Raw genomic sequence first — 22,826 nt, forward strand, 5'->3', positions numbered from 1 at the left:
GGCAGTAAAACGGCTGATTAAGCAAAACAGAAAAGTAATTAATGTCTTTATTCATTTTTTGAGATGAATAAGATTAAGATGGTTATCAGAATTCTTCTTCATTGTACTTTGTAAACACTTTGAGTTTGAACACTTAAAGTAGATAATTTTAGTACATTGTTGGATTTATTTGCGTAATCCATTGTATAATTTAGGTAAGCCGCACCCACTACATTTTAGAATATTTTTTTTATTTTTTATATATTAATTGCAGATATTTACCGGTATGTTTCCAAAAAGAGATATTTACATAGAAATATTTCATAAATGTTTATTTACATACTTTAATTGTTTCCCAATGGTGCCTGTAATAAGGCAGTAAAACGGCTGATCAAGCAAAACAGAAAAGTAATTCATGTCTTTATTAATTTTTTGAGATTAAGATGTTTATCAGAATTCTTCTTCATTGTACTTTGTAAACACTTTGAGTTTGAACACTTTAAGTGTATCATTTTAGTACATTTGTTGAACTTCTTTGCTTAATCCAGTCCATAATTTAGGCAAAGAAAATCCATTAATTAGCCGCACCTTTGTATAAGCCCTACAGAAATTTGCGATGGCGTACCGTATTTTACGGACTATAAACCGCATCAATATATAAGCCGCACCCACTAAATTTTATAAGAAAAACTTTTTTCCCCCCTATATTAATTACAGATATATACCGGTATGTTTCCAAAAAGAGATATTTACATAGAAATATTTAACAAATGTTTATTTACATACTTTAATTGTTTCCAAATGGTGCCTGTAATAAGGCAGTAAAACGGCTGATTAAGCAAAACAGAAAAGTAATTAATGTCTTTATTAATTTTTTGAGATGAAGATGTTTATCACAATTCTTCTTCATTGTACTTTGTAAACACTTTGAGTTTGAACACCTTAAGTGGATCTTTTTAGTACATTTGTTGGATTTATTTGCTTAATCCAGTCCATAATTTAGGCAAAGAAAATCCATAAATTAGCCGCACCTTTGTATAAACCCTACAGAAATTTGCGATGGCGTACCATATTTTACAGACTATAAATCGCATCAATATATAAGCCGCACCTACTAAATTTTAGAATACTTTTTTTTAATATATATTAATTGCAGATATTTACCAATATGTTTCCAAAATGAGATATTTACATAGAAATATTTCATAAATGTAATTGTTTCCAAATGTTGCCTATAATAAGGCAGTAAAACGGCTGATTAAGCAAAACAGAAAAGTAATTAATGTCTTTATTAATTTTTTGAAATGAATAAGATTAAGATGTTTATCAGAATTCTTCTTCATTGTACTTTGTAAACACTTTGAGTTTGAACACTTAAACTGAATCATTTTAGTACATTGTTGGATTTCTTTGCGTAATCCATTGTATAATTTAGGTAAGCCGCACCCACTAAATTTTAGAAGAAACTTTTTTTTTTTTAATATATATTAATTGCAGATATATACCGGTATGTTTCCAAAATGAGATATTTACATACAAAGATTTCATAAATGTTTATTTACATACTTTAATTGTTTACAAATGGTGCCTGTAATAAGGCAGTAAAACGGCTGATCAAGCAAAACAGAAAAGTAATTAATGTCTTAATACATTTTTTGAGATGAATAAGAATACAATGTTCATCAGAATTCTTCTTCATTGTACTTTGTAAACACTTTGAGTTTGAACACCTTAAGTGGATCATTTTAGTACATTTGTTGGATTTCTTTGCTTAATCCAGTCCATAATTTAGGCAAAGAAAATCCATAAATTAGCTGCACCTTTGTATAAGCCCTATAGAAATTTGCGATATTTTACGGACTATAAATCGCATCAATATATAAGCCTAGTAAATTTTAGAATACTTTTTTTTTTTTAAATATATATATATATATTAATTGCAGATACTTACAAACTGAGATATTTACATACGAAGATTTCATAAATGTTTATTTACATACCTTAATTGTTTCCAAATGTTGCCTGTAATAAGGCAGTACAACGGCTGATCAAGCAAAACAGAAAAGTAATTAATGTCTTAATTCATTTTTTGAGAGGAATAAGAATACAATGTTTATCAGAATTCTTCTTCATTGTACTTTGTAAACACTTTGAGTTTGAACACCTTAAGTGGATCATTTTAGTACATTTGTTGGATTTCTTTGCTTAATCCAGTCCATAATTTAGGCAAAGAAAATCCATTAATTAGCTGCACCTTTGTATAAGCCCTATAGAAATTTGCGATATTTTACGGACTATAAATCGCATCAATATATAAGCCTAGTAAATTTTAGAATACTTTTTTTTTTTTAAATATATATATATATTAATTGCAGATACTTACAAACTGAGATATTTACATACGAAGATTTCATAAATGTTTATTTACATACCTTAATTGTTTCCAAATGTTGCCTGTAATAAGGCAGTAAAACGGCTGATCAAGCAAAACAGAAAAGTAATTAATGTCTTAATTCATTTTTTGAGAGGAATAAGAATACAATGTTTATCAGAATTCTTCTTCATTGTACTTTGTAAACACTTTGAGTTTGAACACCTTAAGTGGATCATTTTAGTACATTTGTTGGATTTCTTTGCTTAATCCAGTCCATAATTTAGGCAAAGAAAATCCATAAATTAGCTGCACCTTTGTATAAGCCCTATAGAAATGTGCGATATTTTACGGACTATAAATCGCATCAATATATAAGCCTAGTAAATTTTAGAATACTTTTTTTTTTTTTAAATATATATATATTAATTGCAGATACTTACAAACTGAGATATTTACATACAGAGATTTCATAAATGTTTATTTACATACCTTAATTGTTTCCAAATGTTTCCTGTAATAAGGCAGTAAAACGGCTGATCAAGCAAAACAGAAAAGTAATTAATGTCTTAATTCATTTTTTGAGATAAATAAGAATACGATGTTTATCAGAATTCTTCTTCATTGTACTTTGTAAACACTGAGTTTGAACACTTAAAGTAGATCATTTTAGTACATTGTTGGATTTCTTTGCGTAATCCATTGTATAATTTAGGTAAGCCGAACCCACTAAATTTTAGAATATATATATTTTTTTTATATATATTAATTGCAGATATATACCGGTATGTTTCCAAAATGAGATATTTACATAGAAATATTTCATAAATGTTTATTTACATACTTTAATTGTTTCCAAATGGTGCCTGTAATAAGGCAGTAAAACAGCTGATTAAGCAAAACAGAAAATTAATTAATGTCTTTATTCATTTTTTGAGATGAATAAGATTAAAATGGTTATCAGAATTCTTCTTCATTGTACTTTGTAAACACTTTGAGTTTGAACACTTAAAGTGGATCCCTACAGAAAGACAAGATATTTAACGTTCGAACTGGAAAACTTTATCTTTTGAAAATATTAGCTCATTTGTAATTTGATGCCTGCAACATGTTTCAAAAAAGCTGGCACAAGTGGCAAAAAAGACTGAGGAAGTTGAGGAATGCTCATCAAACACTTATTTGGAACATCCCACAGGTGAACAGGCAAATTGGGAACAGGTGGGTGCCATGATTGGGTATAAAAGTAGATTCCATGAAATGCTCAGTCATTCACAAACAAGGATGGGGCGAGGGTCACCACTTTGTCAACAAATGCGTGAGCAAATTGTCCAACAGTTTAAAAACAACATTTCTCAACCAGCTATTGCAAGGAATTTAGGGATTTCACCATCTATGGTCCGTAATATCATTAGAATCTGAAGAAATCACTGCACGTAAGCGATGATATTACGGACCTTCGATCCCTCAGGCGGTACTGCATCAAAAAGTGACATCAGTGTGTAAAGGATATCACCACATGGGCTCAGGAACACTTCAGAAAACCACTGTCAGTAACTACAGTTGGTCGCTACATCTGTAAGTGGAAGTTAAAACTCTACTATGCAAAGCCATTTATCAACAACACCCAGAAACGCCGCCGGCTTCGCTGGGCCCCCCGAGCTCATCTAAGATGGACTGATGCAAAGTGGGAAAGTGTTCTGTGGTCTGACGAGTCCACATTTCAAATACTTTTTTTTCGGAAACTGTGGACGTCGTGTCCTCCGGGATCAAAGAGGAAAAGAACCATCCGGATTGGTATAGGCGCAAAGTTCCGGTACCGGTATTAAAATATTCAATCAATCAATGTTTATTTATGTAGCCCTAAATCACAAGTGTCTCAAAGGGCTGCACAAGCCACAACGACATCCTCGGTTCAGAGCCCACATAAGGGCAAGGAAAAACTCACAACCCAGTGGGACGTCAATGTGAATGACTATGAGAAACCTTAGAGAGGACCGCACATAATATTGTGAGAGTCTAGTTCATAGTGGATCTAACATAATATTGTGAGAGTCCAGTCCATAGTGGATCTAACATAATATTGTGAGAGTCCAGTCCATAGTGGATCTAACATAATATTGTGAGAGTCCAGTCCATTGTGGATTTAACATAATATTGTGAGAGTCCTGTCCATAGTGGATCTAACATAATAGTGAGAGTCCAGTCCATAGTGGACCTTACATAATATTGTGAGAGTCCAGTCCATAGTGGATCTAACATAATATTGTGAGAGTCCAGTCCATAGTGGATCTAACATAATAGTGAGAGTCCAGTCCATAGTGGATCTAACATAATAATGTGAGAGTCCAGTCCATAGTGGATCTAACATAATATTGTGAGAGTCCAGTCCATAGTGGACCTAACATAATATTGTGAGAGTCCAGTCCATAGTGGATCTAACATAATAGTGAGAGTCCAGTCCATAGTGGACCTAACATAATATTGTGAGAGTCCAGTCCATAGTGGATCTAACATAATATTGTGAGAGTCTATTCCATAGTGGATCTAACATAATAATGTGAGAGTCCAGTCCATAGTGGATCTAACATAATATTGTGGGAGTCCAGTCCATAGTGGATCTAACATAATATTGTGAAAGTCCAGTCCATAGTGGATCTAACATAATAGTGTGAGAGTCCAGTCCATAGTGGATCTAACATAATAATGTGAGAGTCCAGTCCATAGTGGATCTAACATAATATTGTGAGAGTCCAGTCCATAGTGGATCTAACATAATAGTGAGAGTCTAGTCCATAGTGGATCTAACATAATAGGGTGAGAGTCCAGTCCATAGTGAATCTAACATAATAGTGAGAGTCCAGTCCATAGTGGATCTAACATAATAGTGTGAGAGTCCAGTCCATAGTGGATCTAACATAATAGTGTGAGAGTCCAGTCCATAATGGATCTAACATTATAGTGAGAGTCCAGTCCATAGTGGATCTAACATAATAGTGAGAGTCCAGTCCATAGTGGATCTAACATAATAGTGAGAGTCCAGTCCATAGTGGATCTAACATAATAGTGAGAGTCCAGTCCATAGTGGATCTAGCATAATAGTGAGAGTCCAGTCCATAGTGGACCTAACATAATATTGTGAGAGTCCAGTCCATAGTGGATCTAACATAATATTGTGAGAGTCTATTCCATAGTGGATCTAACATAATAATGTGAGAGTCCAGTCCATAGTGGATCTAACATAATATTGTGAGAGTCCAGTCCATAGTGGATCTAACATAATATTGTGAAAGTCCAGTCCATAGTGGATCTAACATAATAGTGTGAGAGTCCAGTCCATAGTGGATCTAACATAATAATGTGAGAGTCCAGTCCATAGTGGATCTAACATAATATTGTGAGAGTCCAGTCCATAGTGGATCTAACATAATAGTGAGAGTCCAGTCCATAGTGGATCTAACATAATAGTGTGAGAGTCCAGTCCATAGTGGATCTAACATAATAGTGAGAGTCCAGTCCATAGTGGATCTAACATAATAGTGTGAGAGTCCAGTCCATAGTGGATCTAACATAATAGTGAGAGTCCAGTCCATAGTGGATCTAACATAACATTGTGAGAGTCCAGTCCATAGTAGATCTAACATAATAGTGAGAGTCCAGTCCATAGTGGATCTAACATAACATTGTGAGAGTCCAGTCCATAGTGGATCTAACATAATAGTGAGAGTCCAGTCCATAGTGGATCTAACATAATAGTGAGAGTCCAGTCCATAGTGGATCTAACATAATAGTGAGAGTCCAGTCCATAGTTGGGCCAGCAGCGCAGAGATGTCCCCAACCGATGTACAGGCGAGCGGTCCACCCCGGGTCCCGACTCTGGACAGCCAGCAAAATATTGGTATTGGGACAACTCTAATCGCTAGTAAACATTCAGAGTGTTTGTAAAAGAAAATGCAGGGGAACAAAAACGTGATTTGAGGGCGCAGCTCCAGGCTTTTTATTCCCACAGCAAGGAATTCACTGGGAATTGATGAAGGAGGGCGATGAACAAGGTGAGACCAGGACGGGAGAGAATGGACTCCAGTTGCTGTTGTCGGAGCCCCCCCCCAACCCTCCCCAGGTGGTGTCTGATCAGCGGCGCGCTGTGTGATCCCCTTTCCTGCTCGTTAACATGCACAACCTGCGAGAAGGGTCTCCGGAGGATGACCCCGGCGCCGGCTCCGATCATTAATCAACTTCAAGCAAACACGGCGCTCAGACGCCAGGCGCGCGGCGCCTTAAACTCCACAATTAATGCGTCTTTTTCCGGCGAGTGTCAATAAAGGAAGAAAAAGCGCTGGCGGGAAAAAGAGCGGGCGGCGTGGCGTGCGATAAGAAACACCGGCCGGCCCTATGGGAATAATAACGCTGTCACTTGTAAACAAGGCGGAAACATGACCCCGCCTCCTCCTCTCCCAGTCTGGGCAAAAGAGCCACTGAAGAGATGAGATGTGCCAAATTCCTCATTAAAGAAAGGGAGCAGGAATGAAAATGGAGACCAGGAGCTGGAACAAAATTCCTCATTACAGAAAGGGAGCAGGAACAAAAATCCTCATTACAGAAAGGGAGCAGGAATGAAAGTGGAGACCAGGAGCAGGAACAAAAATCCTTATTACAGAAAGGGAGCAGGAATGAAAGTGGAGACCAAGAGCAGGAACAAAATTCCTCGTTACAGAAAGGGAGCAGGAATGAAAGTGGAGACCAGGAGCAGGAACAAAATTCCTCACTACAGAAAGGGAGCAGGAATGAAAGTGGAGACCAGAAGCAGGAACAAAATTCCTCTTTACAGAAGGGGAGCAGGAATGAAAGTGGAGACCAGGAGCAGGAACAAAAATCCTCATTACAGAAAGGGAGCAGGAATGAAAGTGGAGACAAGGAGCAGGAACAAAGTTCCTCATTACAGGAAGGGAGCAGGAATGAAAGTGGAGACCAGGAGCAGTAACAAAATTCTTCATTACAGAAAGGGAGCAGGAATGAATGTGGAGACCAGGAGCAGGAACAAAATTCCTCATTACAGAAAGGGAGCAGGAATGAAAGTGGAGACCAGGAGCAGGAACAAAATGCCTCATTACAGAAAGGGAACAGGCATGAAAGTGGAGACCAGGAGCAGGAACAAAATTCCTCATTACAGAAAGGGAGCAGGTATGAAAGTGGAGACCAGGAGCAGGAACAAAATTCCTCATTACAGAAAGGGAGCAGGAATGAAAGTGGAGACCAGGAGCTGGAACAAAATTCCCCATTACAAAAAGGGAGCAGGAATGAAAGTGGAGAAACTAGGAGCAGAAACAAAATTCCTTATTACAGACAGGGAGCAGGAATGAAAGTGGAGACCAGGAGCAGGAACAAAAATCCTCATTACAGAAAGGGAGCAGGAATGAAAGTGGAGACCAGGAGCAGGAACAAAATTCCTTGTTACAGAAAGGGAGCAAGAATGAAAGTGAAGACCAGGAGCAGGAACAAAATTCCTCATTACATAAAGGGAGCAGGAATGAAAGTGGAGAGACTAGGAGCAGGAACAAAATTCCTCATTACAGAAAGGGAGCAGGAATGAAAGTGGAGACCAGGAGCTGGAACAACATTCCTCATTACAGAAAGGGAGCAGGAATGAAAGTGGAGACCAGGAGCAGGAACACAATTCCTCATTACAGAAAGGGAGCAGGAATGAAATTGGAGACCAGGAGCTGGAACAAAATTCCTCACTACAGAAAGGGAGCAGGAATGAAAGTGGAGACCAGGAGCTGGAACAAAATTCCTCACTACAGAAAGGGAGCAGGAATGAAAGTGGAGACCAGGAGCAGGAACAAAATTCCTCATTACAGAAGGGGAGCAGGAATGAAAGTGGAGACCAGGAGCAGGAACAAAAATCCTCATTACAGAAAGGGAGCAGGAATGACAGTGGAGACCAGGAGCAGGAACAAAATTCCTCATTACAGAAAGGGAGCAGGAATGAAAGTGGAGACCAGGAGCAGGAACAAAATTCCTCGTTACAGAAAGGGAGCAGGAATGAAAGTGGAGACCAGGAGCTGGAACAAAATTCCCCATTACAAAAAGGGAGCAGGAATGAAAGTGGAGAAACTAGGAGCAGAAACAATATTCCTTATTACAGACAGGGAGCAGGAATGAAAGTGGAGACCAGGAGCAGGAACAAAAATCCTCATTACAGAAAGGGAGCAGGAATGAAAGTGGAGACCAGGAGCAGGAACAAAGTTCCTCATTACAGAAAGGGAGCAGGAATGAAAGTGGAGACCAGGAGCAAGAACAAAATTCCTCATTACAGAAAGGGAGCAGGAATGAATGTGGAGACCAGGAGCAGGAACAAAGTTCCTCATTACAGAAAGGGAGCAGGAATGAAAGTGGAGACCAGGAGCAGGAACAAAAATCCTCATTACAGAAAGGGAGCAGGAATGAAAGTGGAGACAAGGAGCTGGAACAAAATTCCCCATTACAAAAAGGGAGCAGGAATGAAAGTGGAGAAACTAGGAGCAGAAACAAAATTCCTTATTACAGACAGGGAGCAGGAATGAAAGTGGAGACCAGGAGCAGGAACAAAAATCCTCATTACCGAAAGGGAGCAGGAATGAAAGTGGAGACCAGGAGCAGGAACAAAATTTCTTGTTACAGAAAGGGAGCAGGAATGAAAGTGAAGACCAGGAGCAGGAACAAAATTCCTCATTACATAAAGGGAGCAGGAATGAAAGTGGAGAGACTAGGAGCAGGAACAAAATTCCTCATTACAGAAAGGGAGCAGGAATGAAAGTGGAGACCAGGAGCTGGAACAACATTCCTCATTACAGAAAGGGAGCAGGAATGAAAGTGGAGACCAGGAGCAGGAACACAATTCCTCATTACAGAAAGGGAGCAGGAATGAAATTGGAGACCAGGAGCTGGAACAAAATTCCTCACTACAGAAAGGGAGCAGGAATGAAAGTGGAGACCAGGAGCTGAAACAAAATTCCTCATTACAGAGAGGGAGTAGGAATAAAAGTGGAGACCAGGAGCAGGAACAAAATTCCTCATTACAGAAAGGGAGCAGGAATGAAAGTGGAGACCAGGAGCAGGAACAAAATTCCTCATTACAGAAAGGGAGTAGGAATAAAAGTGGAGACCAGGAGCAGGAACAAAATTCCTCATTACAGAAAGGGAGCAGGAATGAAAGTGGAGACCAGGAGCAGGAACAAAAATCCTCATTACAGAAAGGGAGCAGGAATGAAAGTGGAGACAAGGAGCTGGAACAAAATTCCCCATTACAAAAAGGGAGCAGGAATGAAAGTGGAGAAACTAGGAGCAGAAACAAAATTCCTTATTACAGACAGGGAGCAGGAATGAAAGTGGAGACCAGGAGCAGGAACAAAAATCCTCATTACAGAAAGGGAGCAGGAATGAAAGTGGAGACCAGGAGCAGGAACAAAATTTCTCATTACAGAGAGGGAGTAGGAATAAAAGTGGAGACCAGGAGCAGGAACAAAATTCCTCATTACAGAAAGGGAGCAGGAATGAAAGTGGAGACCAGGAGCAGGAACAAAATTCCTCATTACAGAAAGGGAGTAGGAATAAAAGTGGAGACCAGGAGCAGGAACAAAATTCCTCATTACAGAAAGGGAGCAGGAATGAAAGTGGAGACCAGGAGCAGGAACAAAATTCCTCATTACAGAAAGAGAGCAGGAATGAAAGTGGAGACCAGGAGCAGGAACAAAACATTGCGGGCTCGAATGTGCGGTGTGGTCTGCGGCGGCCGCCGCCGAGCACCGGGCTCATTTTAACCACCGCGGCGAGGGACCGACTGGCACGCGCTTCATTAGCAGTCGTACTGTATGCTAATGGCCTGACATATTTTGGTGTAAATTATAAATACGAAAAAAAAAAAAAAAAGAGTGAAGTCAGCTTTTCGATCATTCTCACATCAAAGTAACCCCAGCAGTGCTGCCTGCCTCGGGCCCCGGTACGTGGCTGCAAGGCACACATGAAATTGTTATCACCCAGCGACTGAACTGCATGCTGATTCCACACTTTGCCTGTAATTAACCTTCTCTCCGTACCTGGGTCTGGTCTGGTTGTTCAAGAACTTCACTGATTTTGACATAGCGTATTTTTCGAACCATAGGGCGGCACCGGATTATAAAGCGCAGTGCCGATGAGCGGGTCTAGTCAGGTCTAGGAGTCATCGATTATTTTTTTCAGTCAGTCGACAAGTCATTGATCATTTTTTTGATCAGTCGACTAGTCATTGGTTGTTGTTTTTTTCAGTCGACTAGTCATCGATTATTTTTTTGATCAGTCGACGAGTCATCGTTTTTTTTTCTTCAGTCAGTCGACTAATCATCGATTATTTTTTTGATCAGTCGACTAGTCATCGTTTTTTTCTTCTTCAGTCAGTCAACTAGTCATCGATTATTTTTTTGATCAGTCGACTAGTCATCGTTTTTTTCTTCAGTCAGTCGACTAGTAATCGATTATTTTTTTGATCAGTCAACTAGTCATCGTTTTTTTTTTTTTTTTCAGTCAGTCGACTAGTCATCGATAATTTTTTGATCAGTCGACTAGTCATCGTTTTTTTCTTCAGTCAGTCGACTAGTAATCGATTATTTTTTTGATCAGTCGACTAGTCATCGTTTTTTTTCAGTCAGTCGACTAGTCATCGATTATTTTTTTGATCAGTCGACGAGTCAGCGTTTATTCTTTCGATTATTCGACCAGTCGTCGATTATTTTCCCAATCAGTTGACTAGTCATCAATATTTTCTGATCAGTTGGCCAGTCAGCATTTATTTTTTTAATTAGTCACCAATGATTTTCTTTCGATTGTTCAAGTAGTCATCATTGAATGTTTTTTTGATCGCTGGACTAGTCATCTATTATTTTTTCGATTAGTCGACTAGCCATCGATAATTTTTTTGACTAGTCATCGTTTATCTTTTCAATTAGTCAGTGTTTATTTTTGTTTCACATAAATTGTTTTACTGTATCACACAAGATATAAGATAAAGGTGGTTTATATATATATTTTTTTATTGCACTTTATCGACTACTTTTTGTATATTTAGGTTGTATTTACATTTTATTCTTAGTCATTCCTTGTCTATTTGTAAGTAAGTTCCTTTGCATACTTGTAACTATGCAAACCCCATTAATTAATTTCATTCTATAGTCTTATTTTATAGTTGTTGGGTTTTTTTTTGCTGCAGCTGTTACATTTACTGTAATATTGTACATGGTAATTGGGATTTGTTATATATTGTATATATTATATAAACATTTAATATAATATACAAATATAATACAAACCCCGTTTCCATATGAGTTGGGAAATGTTGTTAGATGTAAATATAAACGGAATACAAAGATTTGCAAATCAATGTATTCCGTTTATATTTACATCTAACATAATTTCCCAACTCATATGGAAACGGGGTTTGTACATCAGTATATATTATACACTTATATATAATATGTAAATATTACATATATGTTATATTTTGTATTGCTACTATGGTACATTTTTAGACTACTTAATACCTGCGTTATCCTTTCCATTCTTTGAAACTGAGCTACTGTGTGGAACAATTTCCCTTGTGGATCAAGAAAGTTTGTCTGAGTCTAAGTCTATTCCATTGGATTTTTATTATATTCTACGTATCATATTCACTTTTGTATGGTTAATTTCATTTAGTTTTTTTCCTCTTTTCGAGTGCTTTTGAGAGTGTTAATTTAACCTTTCCTTCTTGTAACTGTGATCGAACAATTGGGGATCGATAAAGATGGTCTACATTGGAAAATAAACCCCAAAATGTCCTGTAAACATGACATTCAGTGCAAAAAGTATGTTTAGGGCACGTCCGACCGGTAGGAGGCCACGGGGAAGACCCAGGACACGTAGGAACAGACTATGTCTCCCGGCTGGCCTGGGAACGCCTCGGGATCCCCCGGGAAGAGCTGGATAAAGTGGCTGGGTAGAGGGAAGTCTGGGCTTCTTTGCTTAGGCTGCTGCCCCCGCGACCCGACCTCGGATAAGCGGAAGAAGATGGATGGATGGATGGATGAATGGATGTTTGTGTTATTTAGTTGTAATTATTTGTACATACATTCCTGGCTGTCTATCAATAAAAAATGTGTTAAGCGAATAGCAAATCTTTATGAATTAATTTTGATAATCTATGTTGTTAAATATGTCATAATATATATATTATATATAATATACTGTACATATATTATGTAAATATTACGTATATATGTTATATTTTATATCGCTATATTTAGTCTATTTTAGGGCTGCAACTAACGATTAATTTGATCATCGATTAATCTGTCGATTATTACTTCGATTAATCGATTAATAATCGGATAAAAGAGACAAACTACATTTCTATCCTTTCCAGTATTTTATTGGGGGAAAAAACAGCATACTGGCACCATACTTATTTTGATTATTTTGTACATGTTGCAATTTATAAATAAAGGTTTATGAAAAAAAATACAAATAAAAAATAAAATAAATTAAAAAATTAAAAAAAATTGCCTCTGCGCATGCGCATAGCATAGATCCAACGAATCGATGACTAAATTAATCGGCAACTATTTTTATAATCAATTTTAATCGGTTTAATCGATTAGTTGTTGCAACCCTAGTCTATTTATACCTGCATTGTCCTTTCCATCCTTACACTTTCCATCATTGTAACTGAGCTACTGTGTGGAACAATTTCCCTTGTGGATCATTAAAGTTTGTCTAAGTTTAAATCAAATCAAATCAACTTTATTTATAAAGCACATTTAAAATTTACCACAGGGGTAGCCAAAGTGCTGTACAATGAGCAGGTTAAAAGATAAAACGAGTACCGAGCAAACACAACACAACACAAACAGAACACGATAAAAAATAAATAATTAAAATAGAATTAATAAAAAACATAAAAACAGGATCACAGCAGGTGTATTATGGGGCGCCATTGCAGGATGGATATCACTCAGTGTTAAAAGCCATGGAATAAAAGTATGTTTTTAAGAGAGATTTAAAAACAGGAAGAGAGGAGGCTTGTCTAACACTCAGGGGTAGGTCGTTCCAGAGCTTGGGAGCAGCAACGGCGAAAGCTCTGTCACCTCTAAGCTTCAGCCTTGTGTCAGGGACCGTCAACAGCAGCTGATCGGCTGATCTTAAGGATCGGGTGGGGCAGTAAGGCTGAAGGAGGTCGGAGAGATAGGTTGGCGCGAGGTTGTTTAGACATTTAAAAACAAGTTTAAGTCTAAGTCTATGTTGGGTAATCTTTGCAGCACGAGCGATGGATTGTGCACTAACAGTAGGAGAACATGTTGAAAAAGTACAAAACTTGAGTAATTAAAGAACATAAGTTTGTGCTCCTGTTGGGTACATTATTAAGAGTAAAGTTCTTTAAAAGCAAAATAAAACAACCCCCATATACATTAATTTATGGAGAGAGAGAGAGACAAAAGGAGTTGGAGTTGTATGAGCCTAAAGCGAGACGCAGAGGGGCAAAGGGAGACGCAGGCTGCCTTTAGGCCAGCACACCCATCCTGTCTCTGCCTTTCCTGTTCCACAGCCATGCTCACAGCTATGTTCTCCGTGATAAGAGATGGCACTTTCCTCTAGTTGGCCCTGAGCTTGCTGCTGCACCTTTTTTTTTCCCCCTCCTTTTCTTTGCAGGCACAATTTCGGGAGTGTTTCTGCACGACACACACACGAGCGGTCCGCCCCTCACATCTGGAACGCATGCAGCAGCAGTGCGCGCTATTATTTTAAGCTTCAAACAACTTAGCAGACACTCCTACTCAACAAGCGAACGAGGGGCTGCGGTTCGCAGGCCCCGACCGCAAGTTTCCAACACAAGAACTCTGAATGATGTCCTCCAGACTAATTGTGCTGCGGTGCTATTTTTCTTCCAGCGGCTCCTCTGAATGTGTCGGAGGCTCATGTTTCGCCGCCTGGCAGCCAACAGTTGAGTCACTTTGCGGTCGGCTGTTTCGAAATTATTTACATGAATCTGAATCGTGTGATTCTGCGTGCGCGGAAAGGAATATCGTTTTTTTCGTGTGTGTGTGTTGAAATAACACCCCCTCCAGGATAGTCTGGTGACAGAAGCTTGTAAAGGTGGAGTTTCCTTTTCTACTGGGAGGTCAGACACAACCTAGGCTCGGGGTCAGCAAGCATTATTAGCTCTTTTTTTTTACTAAAGAAAAATAGTCTGGAGTCGCAAAACTACGGAGCCCCTAAAGGGACATGGGGGGGAAAAATAAATTGTAATTTTTTTTTAAATAATTTTTTTATTTTTTTTGGCATGTATCTCGTGCGCACGAGAAACTATCTTTTTATAAAGTTATATAAAAAAAAAAAGTATATATATTTTTTAAGATATGTATCTCGTGCGCACGAGAAACTTTCTTTTTATAAAGTTATAAAAATAAAAAAAATAAAAAAATTATAATTGTTTTTTTTAAGACATGTATCTCGTGCGCACGAGAAACTTTCTTTTTATAAAGTTATAAAAAAAATTTTTTTTAAATGTATAATTGTTTTTTTTAAGACATGTATCTCGTGCGCACGAGAAACTATCTTTTTATAAAGTTATAAAAAATTTTTTTTTAAATGTATAATTGTTTTTTTTAAGACATGTATCTCGTGTGCACGATAAACTATCTTTTTATAAAGTTATAAAAAAAATTTAAAAAATTAATAATTTTTTTTAAGACATGTATCTCGTGCGCACGAGAAACTATCTTTTTATAAAGTTATAAAAAAAAAAAAAAAAATGTATAATGGTTTTTTTTCAGACATGTATCTCGTGCGCACGAGAAACTATCTTTTTATAAAGTTATTAAAAAAATCAAAAAAAATGTATAATTTTTTTTTAAGACATGTATCTCGTGCGCACGGGAAACTATCTTTTTATAAAGTTATAAAAAAAAATAAAAAAAAATGTATAATTGTTTTTTTTTAAGACATGTATCTCGTGCGCACGAGAAACTATCTTTTTATAAAGTTATAAAAAATTTTTTTTTTAAAGTATAATTTTTTAAAGACATGTATCTCGTGCGCACGAGAAACTATCTTTTTATAAAGTTATAACAATTTTTTTTTTTTAAAGTATAATTTTTTTTAAGACATGTATCTCGTGCGCACGAGAAACTACCTTTTTATAAAGTTATATAAAAAAAAAAATGTATAATTTTTTTTAAGACATGTATCTCATGCGCACGAGAAACTATTTTTTATAAAGTTACAAAAAAAAAAAAAAAATGTATGTTTTGTTTTTTTTAAGACATGTATCTCGTGCGCAAGAGATACATGTCTAAAAAAATAAAATAAAATTATAATTTTTTTTTTTTATAACTTTAAAAACTATATTGTGCGCAGGATAAACTTTCTCGTGCACACGAGATACATGTCTAAAAACGGAAAAAAAAAATAAAAAATTATAGAATCCCCCCCACCCCCCCATGTCCCTTTAGGGAAGCAGTGTACAAAACACAACACAAACTTTTTTTAATTTTTTTTTTTAACTTCACAGGCAAAGGAATCTGTTCATGCAGAATCAAACTCTCAATTTTCGTCTGAGATTTTTATTTTTGGGGGATGTACAGATCCCATTTCAAATCTCCATTCAACATTTTGACAATAGATTAAGGACCTGAAAAGAGTTAAAAAAAAAAAAAATAAAATAAAAATAAATACAATTTTTTACAAAGCATATTGTATTCAATTTACTAGAGATGTCTGATAATGGCTTTTTTGCCGATATCCGGATATTGTCCAACTCTTAATTACCGATACCGATATCAACCGATACTGATATATACAGTCGTGGAATTAACACATTGTTATGCCTAATTTTGTTGTGATGCTCCGCTGGATGCGTTAAACAATGTAACAAGGTTTTCCAAAATAAATCGACTCAAGTTATGGAAAAAAAATGCCATAAGTCACAAAATGCATTTTTTTTTTTTTAACATGCCTTTAAAACAGCAGCTTGGAATTTGGGACAAGCGACCATGAGGAGGTTGAGGTAGTCGGGGTTGGGGGGGGGTGTATATTGTAGCGTCCCGGAAGAGTTAGTGCTGCAAGGGATTCTGGGTATTTGTTCTGTTGTGTTTACGTTGTGTTACGGTGCGGATGTTCTCCCGAAATGTGTTTGTCATTCTTGTTTGGTGTGGGCTCACAGCGTGGCGCATATTTGCAACAGTGTTGAAGTTGTTTATACGGCCACCCTCAGTGTGACCTGTATGGCTGTTGACCAAACTATGCCTTGCATTCACTTGTGTGTGTGAAAAAGCCGTAAATATTATGTGACTGGACCGGTACGCAAAGGCAGTGCCTTTAAGGTTTATTGGCGCTCTGTACTTCTCCCTACGTCCGTGTACACAGCGGCATTTTAAAAAGTCATAATTGTTACTTTTTGAAACCGATACCGATAATTTCCGATATTACATTTTAAAGCATTTATCGGATATCCCTAACTCCTTTCAAAATCGCCTGAAAAAGCCGCTTGACCTCATCATCCGTATATTTATTTTTCCTCCGAAATATTTGGTCCGTTTCCTCAGCTCCAGTGACAAAACAGTGGATATACGGTTGGCACGGAATGGAAAGTACTTTCATTTTTCCACGGTGTGACCGTGTGCGTGCCACTCACATAGCTAGCAGGGGCGAGCGTCCCGGGCTGCTGTCACTGCTGTTGCTGTTTCCATGGTCCATTGCTCCATTCAGCTCCTCGCGGATGGCGTTGGCCAGGGAGTTGAGGGTGGGACTTCCAATGGAAGCAGTTGTGTATAGAGGTATGTTGTTCTCTGCCATTGAAGCCTGAAATGCAGGCAGGCCCCAAGCATTAAAATGTGGAGCGGAAGAGAGTTGTCAGCACGTACTCAGTTGCCCATCACTTTTTTTTTTCTTTCTTCATACAAATACATCCACCCATCACTTCATGTGGAAATGACGGCTGTTTTTTTTTTGTTTTTGTTTTTTAAATTGCATTACTTTTTAGTTCCGAGCTTTTTTACCTGAAAGGCAGCGGAGAAGGTTGGACCGTAGCCCAAACTAGTCTGAATATTCTTCACCAATGCCGGACTTCTGCAAACAGACACATTACATTATAGAAACTTTTTATGAGGACAGAAATACATTTACAGCTGTAGAAATTAGGACACTTAAAGGGGATCTGTGATGATTTTAATCTCCATTTTAAAACATTTGCTTGCGGTCCAGATAGTGCCGTATTTTTCGGACTATGGATCTGTGATGATTTTAATCTCCATTTTAAAACATTTGCTTGCGGTCCAGATAGTGCCGTATTTTTCCGACTATAAGTCGCAGTTTTTTTTTCATAGTTTGGCCGGGGGTGCGACTTATACTCAGGAGCGACTTATGTGTGAAATTATTAACACATTACCGTAAAATATCAAATAATATCATTTAGCTCATTCACGTAAGATTTCATGGGATTTAGCGATTAGGAGTGACAGATTGTTTGGTAAACGTATAGCATGTTCTAAATGTTATAGTTATTTGAATGACTCTTACCATAATATGTTACGTTAACATACCAGGCACGTTCTCAGTTGGTTATTTATGCCTCATATAACGTACACTTATTCAGCCTGTTGTTCACTATTCTTTATTTATTTTAAATTGCCTTTCAAATGTCTATTCTTGGTGTTGGGTTTTATCAAATAAATTTCCCTCAAAAAATACAACTTATATATGTTTTTTTTCTTCTTTATTATGCATTTTCGGCCGATGCGACTTATACTCCGAAAAATACGGTAGGTATCGGATAGACTTAGGTGTACAGTCACTTTTATAACCCGTTTTTTTTTATACTGTGGAGTTGTTTCCTCCTTTAAGAACTGAACTGGGCAAGAAAGCATTTAGGTTTTCAGCACCCAAGGCTGGGAATAACCTACAATCGAATCTTCAACTTCAAACCCTTGTTACATTCAAATAAAAACAGCTTTTTTTATGCAGAGTCTGAATCGATTCGGAGAGTGTACAACAATGCAGGTGTACTTATTGTTGTGACCGGGTGAATCTATAAAATGTTTATGAAGTTTATGTGGAAAAAAAATAGCAGTGATCTTCAAGATATACCGTAATTTTTGGACTATAAGTCGCAGTTTTTTTTTATAGTTTGGCCGGGGGTGCGACTTATACTCAGGAGCGACTTATGTGTGAAATTATTAACACATTACCGTAAAATATCAAATAATATCATTTAGCTCATTCACGTAAGATTTCATGGGATTTAGCGATTAGGAGTGACAGATTGTTTGGTAAACGTATAGCATGTTCTATATGTTATAGTTATTTGAATGACTCTTACCATAATATGTTATGTTAACATACCAGGCACGTTCTCAGTTGGTTATTTATGCCTCATATAACGTACACTTATTCAGCCTGTTGTTCACTATTCTTTATTTATTTTAAATTGCCTTTCAAATGTCTATTCTTGGTGTTGGCATTTATCAAATAAATTTCCCCCAAAAAATGCGACTTATGTTTTTTTTCTTCTTTATTATGCATTTTCGGACGGTGCGACTTATACTCCGGAGCGACTTATACTCCGAAAAATACGGTAGGTATCGGATAGACTTAGGTGTACAGTCACTTTTATAACCTGTTTTTTTTTCTACTGTGGAGTTGTTTCCTCCTTTAAGAACTGAACTGGGCAAGAACGCATTTAGGTTTTCAGCACCCAAGGCTTGGAATAACCTACAATCGAATCTTCAACTTCAAACCCTTGTTACATTCAAATAAAAACAGCTTTTTTTATGCAGAGTCTGAATCGATTCGGCGAGTGTTTACTTATTGTTGTGACCGGGTGAATCTATAAAATGTTTATGAAGTTTATGTGGAAAAAAATAGCAGTGATCTTCAAGATATACCGTCAATTTTGGACTATAAGTCGCAGTTTTTTTCATAGTTTGGCCGGGGGTGCGACTTATACTCAGGAGCGACTTATGTGTGAAATGATTAACACATTACCGTAAAATATCAAATAATATTATTTAGCTCATTCACGTAAGAGACTAGACGTATAAGATTTCATGGGATTTAGCGATTAGGAGTGACAGATTGTTTGGTAAACGTATAGCATGTTCTATATGTTATAGTTATTTGAATGACTCTTACCATAATATGTTACGTTAACATACCAGGCACGTTCTCAGTTGGTTATTTATGCCTCATATAACGTACACTTATTCAGCCTGTTGTTCACTATTCTTTATTTATTCTCAATTGCCTTTCAAATGTCTATTCTTGGTGTTGGGTTTTATCAAATAAATTTCCCCCCAAAAATGTGACTTATATATGTTTTTTTTCTTCTTTATTATGCATTTTCGGCCGGTGCGACTTATATTCCGGAGCGACTTATTCTCCGAAAAATACGGTAGGTATCGAATAGGCTTAGGTGTACAGTCACTTTTATAACCCGTTTTTTTGGGGGGGCGGGGGGGTTTCTACTGTGGAGGTGTTTCCTACTTTAAGAACTGAACTGGGCAAGAAAGCATTTAGGTTTTCAGCACCCAAGGCTTGGAATAACCTACAATCGAATCTTCAACTTCAAACCCTTGTTACATTCAAATAAAAACAGCTTTTTTTATGCAGAGTCTGAATCGATTCGTCGAGTGTGTACTTATTGTTGTGACCGGATGAATCTATAAAATGTTTATGAAGTTTATGTGGAAAAAAATAGCAGTGATCTTCAAGATATACGGTAATTTTTGGACTATAAGTCGCAGTTTTTTTCATAGTTTGGCCAGGGGTGCGACTTATACTCAGGAGCGACTTATATGTGAAATTATTAACACATTACCGTAAAATATCAAATAATATTATTTAGCTCATTCACGTAAGAGACTAGACGTATAAGATTTCATGGGATTTAGCGATTAGGAGTGACAGATTGTTTGGTAAACGTATAGCATGTTCTATATGTTATAGTTATTTGAATGACTCTTACCATAATATGTTACGTTAACATACCAGGCACGTTCTCAGTTGGTTATTTATGCCTCATATAACGTACACTTATTCAGCCTGTTGTTCACTATTCTTTATTTATTTTAAATTGCCTTTCAAATGTCTATTCTTGGTGTTGGCTTTTATCAAATAAATTTCCCCCCAAAAATGCGACTTATATATGTTTTTTTTCTTCTTTATTATGCATTTTCGGCCGGTGCGACTTATACTCCGGAGCGACTTATACTCCGAAAAATACGGTAGGTATCGGATAGACTTAGGTGTACAGTCACACTTATAACCCGTTTTTTTTTCTACTGTGGAGTTGTTTCCTCCTTTAAGAACTGAACTGGGCAAGAAAGCATTTAGGTTTTCAGCACCCAAGGCTGGGAATAACCTACAATCGAATCTTCAACTTCAAACCCTTGTTACATTCAAATAAAAACAGCTTTTTTTATGCAGAGTCTGAATCGATTCGGAGAGTGTACAACAATGCAGGTGTACTTATTGTTGTGACCGGGTGAATCTATAAAATGTTTATGTGGAAAAAAATAGCAGTGATCTTCAAGATATACCGTCATTTTTGGACTATAAGTCGCAGTTTTCTTCTTAGTTTGGCCGGGGGTGCGACTTATACTCAGGAGCGACTTATGTGTGAAATTATTAACACATTACCGTAAAATATCAAATAATATTATTTAGCTCATTCACGTAAGAGACTAGACGTATAAGATAAGAGTGACAGATTGTTTGGTAAATGTATAGCATGTTCTATATGTTATAGTTATTTGAATGACTCTTACCATAATATGTTACGTTAACATACCAGGCACGTTCTCAGTTGGTTATTTATGCCTCATATAATGTACACTTATTCAGCCTGTTGTTCACTATTCTTTATTTATTTGAAATTGCCTTTCAAATGTCTATTCTTGGTGTTGGGTTTTATCAAATAAATTTCCCCCCAAAAAATGCGACTTATATATGTTTTTTTTTCTTCTTTATTATGCATTTTTGGCCGGTGCGACTTATACTCCGGAGCGACTTATACTCCGAAAAATACGGTAGGTATCGGATAAGCTTAGGTGTACAGTCACTTTTATAACCCGTTTTTTTTTTCTACTGTGGAGTTGTTTCCTCCTTTAAGAACTGAACTGGGCAAGAAAGCATTTAGGTTTTCAGCACCCAAGGCTGGGAATAACCTACAATCGAATCTTCAACTTCAAACCCTACATTCAAATAAAAACAGCTTTTTTTATGCAGAGTCTGAATCGATTCGGCGAGTGTGTACTTATTGTTGTGACCGGGTGAATCTATAAAATGTTTATGAAGTTTATGTGGAAAAAAATAGCAGTGATCTTCAAGATATACCGTCATTTTTGGACTATAAGTCACAGTTTTTTTCATAGTTTGGCTGGGGGTGCGACTTATACTCAGGAGCGACTTATGTGTGAAATTATTAACACATTACCGTAAAATATCAAATAATATTATTTAGCTCATTCACGTAAGAGACTAGACGTATAAGATTTCATGGGATTTAGCGATTAGGAGTGACAGACAAACCCTTGTTACATTCAAATAAAAACAGCTTTTTTTATGCAGAGTCTGAATCGATTCGGTGCAGGTGTACTTATTGTTGTGACCGGGTGAATCTATCAAATGTTTATGAAGTTTATGTGGAAAAAAAATAGCAGTGACCTTCAAGATATATGTTTTAATAGTGTACATTTTCCAAATATATATTATAATACTTTTATTTGCAATCTGGAAACATCTCCACAGTAGAAAAAAACAACAAAAAACGGGTTATAAAAGTGAGTGTACACCTAAGCAAGAAAGCAGGTGTAGAGCTTTAAATGAGTTTAAAGCTTCTGTGAAAGGATTGCAGTCTACCTTGTCTGTATGCACATGTGTCATGTGAGCACGTTTAAATGTTGTACATTTGATGTTTTTATGTGTTGTTTACAGTTTTTAATGTAAACTTGCTGCTGCCCTCTTGGCCAGGTCTCCTTTGATTGATTGATTGATTGAAACTTTTATTAATAGATAGTATCGTATATCTATAGTATCGTTTTTCCATTTACAGGGTAACACTTTAGTATGGGGAACATGTTAATCATTGATTAGTTGCTAATTAACATGCAAATTAGTAACATAATTAGTCATTATTAAGTACTTATTAATGCCGTATTCTACATGGCCTTATTATATAACTAGTAAGCCATTAACTAAGAGTCTTAGTTAGTCTTAACCATAACCCTAACACCAACCCCAACCCTGCACATCCTTCTTATCTTCTTTTTTCACTCTTTTCTATCGCCCCACCCCAACCCTTAGCCCTAACCCTAACCAACTTTTTTTCTTTATGCCTAACCCTAACTTTAACCCTAACCCTGCACACCCTTCTCATCTTCTTTTTTCACTCTTCTCAATCGCCCCACCCCACCCCAACCCTTAGCCCTAACCCTAACCA

At 37.0% G+C, this 22,826-nt stretch overlaps 1 protein-coding gene across 5 annotated transcripts in view; it reads right to left on the minus strand.

Moving 5' to 3' along the window:
* The window catches only part of foxp1b (forkhead box P1b), a 536,506-nt gene that overhangs the window by 1,682 nt on the left and 511,998 nt on the right, over window positions 1-22,826 (minus strand). For 4 of the 5 annotated variants that reach the window (XM_061923944.2, XM_061923948.2, XM_061923943.2 and 1 more), the window contains exons 17-18: window positions 17,389-17,458; window positions 17,025-17,191 (exon numbers count right to left, since the gene is read on the minus strand). In XM_061923944.2, the coding sequence (XP_061779928.1) occupies window positions 17,025-17,191; window positions 17,389-17,458 (237 nt within the window). The remainder of the gene's footprint in view (window positions 1-17,024; window positions 17,192-17,388; window positions 17,459-22,826) is intronic. The other variant, XM_061923946.2, reaches the window with a different exon arrangement.

The sequence above is a fragment of the Nerophis lumbriciformis genome, linkage group LG28 (genome assembly GCF_033978685.3).
Source record: "Nerophis lumbriciformis linkage group LG28, RoL_Nlum_v2.1, whole genome shotgun sequence".
Lineage (NCBI taxonomy): Eukaryota > Metazoa > Chordata > Actinopteri > Syngnathiformes > Syngnathidae > Nerophis > Nerophis lumbriciformis.